The 8,092-nt window shown below is 35.2% G+C and overlaps 1 protein-coding gene across 1 annotated transcript; it reads right to left on the bottom strand.

The window, feature by feature from the left end:
* Positions 1-822: 822 nt before the first annotated feature.
* Positions 823-3,745, bottom strand: LOC143573458 (probably inactive leucine-rich repeat receptor-like protein kinase At5g06940). The gene is made up of 2 exons (XM_077058329.1): positions 1,368-3,745; positions 823-1,283 (listed from the first exon to the last, which is right to left on the bottom strand). The coding sequence occupies exons 1-2, from the start codon at positions 3,640-3,642 to the stop codon at positions 934-936; spliced, it is 2,625 nt and encodes an 874-aa protein (XP_076914444.1). The 5' UTR covers positions 3,643-3,745; the 3' UTR covers positions 823-933.
* Between the last annotated feature and the right edge of the window lie 4,347 nt (positions 3,746-8,092).

Genomic DNA, 8,092 nt, shown 5'->3' with positions numbered 1-8,092 from the left:
GTTTACTAGTTTAGGCTAAAAATCAATATTGCAATGATGGGTGTGCTTATAAAAAGTCAGAATGAGAGGATTGGCATATGTTTTTTAGTCTACACATGAATCATTGTTTATATTTTTGGTGGGGTTTTCTAATTATTTCGAATCTTTTACTTTCATTTTTTCTCTCATTGAGAATTTGTTTGTTTTTGAACTATCAATATTGTTTTTTGGGCTAAGGACATTCATAACTCGTGACTCGTGAGTGATACGAGCTACACTGATGATTTATAACAAGACAATTACTAGATTTTCAACTACCTGCTTATTGTATTATTTGTTTAACGCTTGTAGGACAATACAATGTATCGACAAGTTGTGAAAATGGCATGGAGTTTGGTGACTAAATGACGAGAATAATGAATTATAGACGGACCAAAGTTACCCCGGCTAAATCTTTTTTGGGCCTAAAGCGGACTTTAAAATGAGCTCTCTTTTTTAAACGGAATATTTTATTTTATTTGGACCCGAACATGTGAATTAAATGCGAGTTTTTTTATGTACAATATTGAAAAGACACTTTAATTATACTAATAATTCTTTGTTATGCTTGTTAAAATCTATAAAATAAACGAAGTTAAACCCTAAAAGCGGGAGCCTTAACGTGGAGCCCCGGACTTCAGCTTATTTTTTGTACAGTCAAGTCTCCATAACAAAAACTAACGATCGCCATGGGATGTAAGGATCCCCGACGTCGTTTGAATTTTAACTCCAAACAACCTAAACTATTGTAAACCATAACCATTCGTCGTATAAAAAAGTGGCTCGTTCTCTAGCAAGTAGCGACTCCATTTGTAAAAACCAACATCGATCATATATGCTTTTCACATATTACACAACGTGATCATAAACACGAAACAAAAAGATGCAAACACAATATTTACATATGCTTATTGCTTAAACCGACATATCAAGACTAGGGACACTGGTCTTTGATCCAAGACATTGAAGGGCTGCCACCACTTCACTCATGGAAGGTCTTTTCTCGGGCATAACCGACATGCATTGTAGAGCTATTTCAAGCATCCCCAATGCTTCTAGTTTACATGAGCTTGATATTTTTGGGTCAAGAACTTGAACCGGCCCGTTACTAATATTGACTTTTCTTCTTACCCATTTCACCACATCAAGAGACTCTTCACTAGAGTGCATTGGCTCAGCAGCCCGACCCGTTACAAGTTCTAACAAGATCACCCCGAACCCATAAGTGTCCATTTGTTCCGTGCCCTTTTTGTTGTATGCCAATTCTACACTCAAAATAGTTATTAATAATAATTAGCATCTAAACAACAGAAAGACTAACATTACAAAGATTCAGTAAAATCATATACCTGGTGCAATGTAGCATGAAGATCCCGGCTTTGAATCAAAGGAGGATTGAAATGCATTTTCGCCTAAAATCCGGTCCAGTGCAAAATCAGTAAGCTTAGGATTGAACTCTATGTCCAAAAGGACATTTTTTGATTTAACATTTCTATGAAGCAAATGTGGAACATAATCTTTATGGAGATAAGCTAATCCTTGTGCGATTCCAATAGCGATTTTTAACCGAAAACTCCATGAAAGTTGAAAATCTCCTTTGTTGATCAAATCACCAAGACTCCCTTTTTCCATACACTCATAGATCAAAAAGACTGAATCATCCGAATGACAAAAACCCATGATTCTAACTATGTTCTTGTGCCGGATCTTCGCCAACGTCTTCACTTCGGTTTTCAGAGTTTTGAAAGATTGGTTTCGGAAATTTGGCATCTTTTTAACCGCTATGAGCTCGTTACTCGGCAAGTTCACAATGTAAACTCTACCAAATCGTCCCGAACTACCCCTAGAGGCTTTTTCATCCATTGACATTATCAAATCCTGCTCACTAATTCGAATCGGGTAAAATAAAACGGATCTCCAAATACCCGTATCAAGATTTTGGATCGATGATCTACGGTAAACAAAAAACCCAAATGCCAAACTTAATATCCCGGCTAATAACGCTAAAGATATCAACGCACAAGCAAGTTTTGACACACCGATTCGTCGCCTCGAATCATTGTTCGCGCACGGGTTAGACAACCCGGGCCCGCATAGATCAGGATTTCCTTGTATGTATAACGCAGGAAGGCCCGCCATTAACAAAGAAGGAACCCGACCCGATAGTTTATTGAAAGACACATTAAAAAGGGCAAGTTTCAAATTTTGAAGCTCAAGTGGGATTTCACCAGTGAGGTTATTATGAGAAAGATCAAGGTAAGTTAACACAGGCAAATCCCCTAATGATTTCGGAATTTGACCAATGAAATTATTATCTGCTAAAGATAAAGAAACAAGCTTTTTACACTCTTTTAACTCTGGGATTTCACCTGTGAAATAATTGTGTGAAAAATTTATGATGCTCATTACGGGCGAGTCGCAGAAATTTGGCGGTAGTTCACCGTATAACCCGTTAAGGGAGGCGGAAAATCGATACAAAGTTTTAACCAAACCAAAACCATGAGGGACTTTGCTAATAAAACTGTTGTTATCTATCTGAACCTGTTCTAGTTGAGAAGATACTGATATGGAATCCGGGATTTCACCCGAAAACCGATTGTTTTCGGCTCTAATAACTTTGATTTTAGGTAATGACCATAAGTTATTTGGGAAATACCCATGAAACCCATTGTTTTGAAGCTCTAATCTTTCAAGATTCAAGCATTTAGCAACAGAAGTATTAGCTAATGTTCCTTGAAAATTATTTGTATGAAGGCTAAGACTAGTAAGCTTTAATGATCCACAAATCCCATTTGGAAAAGACCCAAAAATATTATTTTGTGACACATCAAAAGACACCAAGTTTTCAAAAGAATCACCAAAAGGCAAAACACCTGTAAGATTGTTCTGAGAGAGGTCAACGCTGGTCAACGCTTTCAACCCAAGAATGGATTTTGGTATCTCACCATAAAAACCAGATCTTTGCAAGAAAAGATGCTCAAGATTCACAAGATTCCCAATCCCACTTGGAATCTCACTTTCCATAAAAGGGTTTTGAGAAAAGTCAACGAAAGTCAACTCAGTAAAGTTTCCAATAACATTAGGCACACTGCCTGATAACATATTGTTACCAAGATTAAGCACTTGGAGGCTTGTTAAGAAGCCAATCCCATCTGGGATCTTTCCTTCTATATGATTCTTGCTTAGATCAAGAAACTTTAAGGATTTAAACTGTGAAATCTGGTCTGGGATGGTACCCCAAATGAGGTTACTACTGAGGTTAAGAGTGGTTAAAGATGAGCATTGAGAAAGGTGGAGTGGGATGGGTTGGTTGAAGAAGTTGTCAGCCAAGTTAAGCGTGGTGAGACTGGTGAGTTCACAAATGGATGGTGAGATTTCACCTGAAAGATTAAGGTTTTGAAGTGAAAGAGATGAGATGGTAGTGGTGCAAGTGACACCAGTCCAGTTACAGTGGTGAATAGTGGTGGTGTTGGACCATGATGCAAGGTGGTTCATGGGATCATCAATGGTGGATTTGAAGGTTAAGAGAATGTCAGCTTCTGTTAATGAAGATGATGATGCATTAATGGTGAAAGTGAGGAGAATGAGTGTGAGTGAGAGTGTGTAAGTGTAAGGAGAGGCCATGGGAGAGAAGCAGTTGAAAATTGAATGGTTGGATTTGGGAATAAAGTGAGTCCGTGAAGTGAGAGTGACATTTTGGTAAATGATATTATATAAGTTAGTAATTTAATAGTGTGTGACTGTTGTGTATGTATGTATGTATGTATGTATGATATGGTGTGTTGTCTTTATGTATGGAGTCTGTACTCATGGAAAGTTACGTAGGGAGAGTATTCTTTTATATTCTCTTGGTTTTGTTTTATCTTCTATTCTTAACGATAACAACAATGCCTTGACATATTCGCTAATCATTCAATTAAAATATAGTTTACAGTAAACTAGGCTTATCATCGGTATTATATATTAAATATGTTGCAAAATCCTTATTTAATGGCATGATGCTTGAGTTCTTCAGTGAATATTCAAGTTTGATCCTCACTTGTATCACTTTTGGTGGATTATGACAATGAAAATTTTGAGCTCGAGTTGTCAATTTGAATCCCGAGCCCACCCCGGTTTTCGTCCCATCGTGTGTTAAGCCAGAGTGTTATGCTCTTGTAGTGACACAACGACTGCCAAGTGGCAACCGGCGGTATGGTTTCCCGGGGGAAACGCCCAAGCAAAACTCTGAAGCCAGCGTAGGTCTAGTTAAGACAACATAGTCTAGTCGGAGTAGGGTAACAAAAACGATACTCTCCAAATTTGGATAAATTTACAAATTTTTTTAGTAAGGATAAATATAATGCGCATTTAAAAAAGTCTAGAAGAGAAATATAACACTGTCCCTTGTATAAAAAAGGGTATATATTTTGGGACAAGAAAACATTAAACAGTATTAGTACCATTTGACAACGGTCAAAAAAACTCAACACCACGAGTGAGTTCACGTATCCGCAATTAATCCAGAAGGGGTACTAGAAAATCGGGAGAGGGGCGGTGTGCTAGCCCAACCCGCACAAGCTCGAAGGCTCGAGGTTGGATGATACTGTAGAAAGCATGCTATGCACGTGAGGGTGGTGGCCATGAAAAAGGGGAAGCAGGACTTGTGAAATCTAGCCACGGTATAAATACAAATTTGCTCTGACTTAAAGTAGTTAAAAAAGTTGAAAGCAACGACAGAGTTGACAAAAAGTCAACTGTCAACACCTACACTTTTGTGAACTATGCATCAACTTTTTGTACGAATAACAGATGGCATCTCACACTTTTGTTTCACTTATTTTTTGCGTCGTAAAACTGGTCCAAACGAGTTCAAAGTAATTTTTAAATTAATATGCTTGTTAGAAAATCTAATAAAACTTAAACTGTACAATGGTCAATGGTAATAGACAATCAAATAATTTTAAATAGAATGAAATACAGTGGTAGAAAAAAGTTTATTTTGCCTTTTGAGCATGGCTTAATGAGTTATGAAAGTATGATATGTTTAGGACACCACACTTTCTTAGCGGCCAAATGATGCATTCTGTAGGAACCAAACCATTCACCTCTTATTCAATATTCTAACCATGTTATTGCCCCTAACAAACTGAAAATAGTTAGGCCACCACACTTACTGTCAAATATTAATAATATATTAGTTAAAATAAATATTTGTATTAATTAATAATATATTAGTTAGTTAATATAAATATGTCTCATGATAAAATATTTGTTATGGTAATTAAAACTGACTGTGTGACATCTATTCATGAAATGTATTTTTTATGATAGTTTATTTAATAAATGAACATAGGCTGAATTTTCATTGATTTTAGACTCGTGAATGTTTGGTAACATGTCCGTTAACGTCCGTGTAGTTATGTATAACTGTGTGCAAATTTCACACGTATTATTTTTAATAAAATAATTATACTTAAAATTTGGCCATTTTTATTTTACTATGATGCACATATCTTGTTTAGGATTTTATTGACATTTTTCATTCCTGGATGATTTACATGAAAGTATGAAACACGCATTCTTATAACATGAGAGGGTGTTGGGAGTGTCATCTCATCTCAAAATCACTTAGAACTAACTGCAACCATTTTTTCCCCAATCCATCCCAAAACGGGAAGAGTGGTCATCCCATCTAAGAATTAACTTTGTTTCAAATTTAAAAATAAAACCTAAGTAACATTATCTTTGTTAAAAAAACTAAAATTCATTTATAACTTTTGAAGTACAATCGAAATAAACAAAAAGATCATAAATATAAAATAAATTAATATATTCAAAATTAATAAATTCAATAAAAAAAACTTAATCTTCAACGTCTGGATCACTAGTTTCGGAATCATCACGTTGAATCCTCACTTGAATGATGGGATATCTTTTAAAACATCCCACGCCGCCAAATGATCAAATTCATCGATTTGGTAGTGATTTATGCACTCACGAAGGGCCTCGATAATTGCTTGATACTTAGTTCGTCTGTTAGTGTGCGGTTGTAAAGTTTGTTGAATCTGATAGCATTGAATTTCAAATCCCTCCAATACAACCTGCTTGAGAAAAGTTTTGTTGGAATGCAGCTAAAACAACCGTCCAAAATAGCCCATTTACGACTAGCATCGTATCCGACATATCCATGAAAGTTGTAGTCAATGTCACTTCTTCATCATCGTCCCACATTCTTTGTGGTATTCTCGGAGCCATTGTGAACACTATGATGAGATTGAGATAGATGATGGTTTTGGGATAAAATAATGTTAAGTTTGTTTTGGTGTATGCAGGGTATTTGATTTGAATTTATAAAAAAAATTTCTAAACGACCGTCAAACGGACTTATGAACATTTCATGTAAGTTTGGTTTGGAGTATATAGTGTATTTGATTTAAATTTATAAAAAATAATTTATAAATAACCATTGAACGAACATTGCAAACTTTTGGTATGTTTGATTTAGCCATGTTGCTCAGGATGAGTTTTTCTCAGTATCGAATATGACAGGTGGTGTTTCCACCAATACCAAACCCACCTCACTCCCCACTTCGTAGTTCATACACCCTTATAAATTTATGCATTTGATGTTGAAAAGCCTTACTTTGTGACGAGGCTAAAGACCATGGGTAGATCATATTCCTTGTAGGTTACCACTATCATTACACATTCACATATTCCTTGTAGGTTACCACTATCATTACACATTCACATATCATACTTCTATTAGCTTTCCTTTTTATTATTATTGGAATAAGAAGGTGAATTTTAGTTCATAGAAAAACCTAATACATCCATTTCATTTGAAGTAACACAAGAGGAGGATGTTGGTAAATAACATAGAATCCAAGGCAGTCAACAATTTGATATGAGTGTTCATCCCTTAAATATCGGCTAAACTTTGGCATATAGTGTCATCACTAGCATCGGTGAAATCACACTTTTGGATCTACCCACGTGTAATTTTTCTCAAACTTTCAAGTTATACCCTTCAATATATCTTGCGTGGGATTCCAAATGTCAAAATAAATTACCTCGAATCAATTTAGTTATTAGTTGTGAAAAACATACCCATGGCTTAATGTTTAATGATATGATGTTCATCTTTTTAAAATGAGAGTGGAGAGTAATCATTACAAGTGCAAATATTAGGACGATTTTAGGAGAAATAAATTTGTTCGAAAAAAACATATATTCCTATTATATATTTAAAATATCTCAAATGTATAGTATGAAATGATTTGATCCTCTCTTCACACGTTCTCATAACACTAGACCTAACCTATAACAAGTAACGATTTGTTTTGTTGTTCTTAGAGCATCCGTTAGACATTCATAAAGCGTTACATTAACGTCACATCATATTTTAAACTTTTTTGAAAACTCTTAGTGTAACTACACTAAACATTCACAAAAATATTTAAAAATATTAAATTGTATATATATACAATGTATATACATGTGTATGTGAAAGGAGCGACCCCAGCTTCCCATCTGCTCATTTTGTAGCAACAAACCTTCCCTAGCCGGAACTCCCTCCACTATGCCTCCATCTCGTTCGTTGCTTAGCCACATCTTCCAGACCTTAGTGTAGGCCCATGACCGTCTCCAAGAATCATAAATTTTTTTAGGCGGAACATTTAAAAAAAATGTTTGGGCTTTAAATTAGTTGAGTACCTGGTTTTAAACATTAAAAATATATTTTTTTTTCAAAAAAATATATACAGTTTTTTTTTTTTAAAAAATCTGGTCTTATCTAGGGGTGTTCTTCGGGTTTCTTGGGTCGGGTTATTCGGGTTTCAAAGTTTTTATTTTAGACCCGAAACCCAACCCAAATCTCTCATGGTATTTTCGGGTTCGGGTTTTTCAAGTTGGGTTAATCGAGTTTCGGGTATCTAAGAAAACAAAAGGAAAATAAAAAAGTAAAGAAAACCTATAATACGAAAACTAAAGCATCATATTGTTCTTGACTCGTTACGTACATAACCAAATAATAAATAAATATAACCCGATAAACCAACATATTTTCTTCTATTACATTGTTATTAGCCAT

This window comes from Bidens hawaiensis, unplaced genomic scaffold (assembly GCF_021521415.1).
Source record: "Bidens hawaiensis isolate Kalapana, Puna unplaced genomic scaffold, B.hawaiensis_p1.1 tig00026427_1, whole genome shotgun sequence".
In the NCBI taxonomy this organism is placed as follows: Eukaryota; Viridiplantae; Streptophyta; class Magnoliopsida; order Asterales; family Asteraceae; genus Bidens; species Bidens hawaiensis.
Note: the sequence above shows the minus strand (reverse complement) of the source record. Positions and strands in the feature narration are given on the sequence as shown.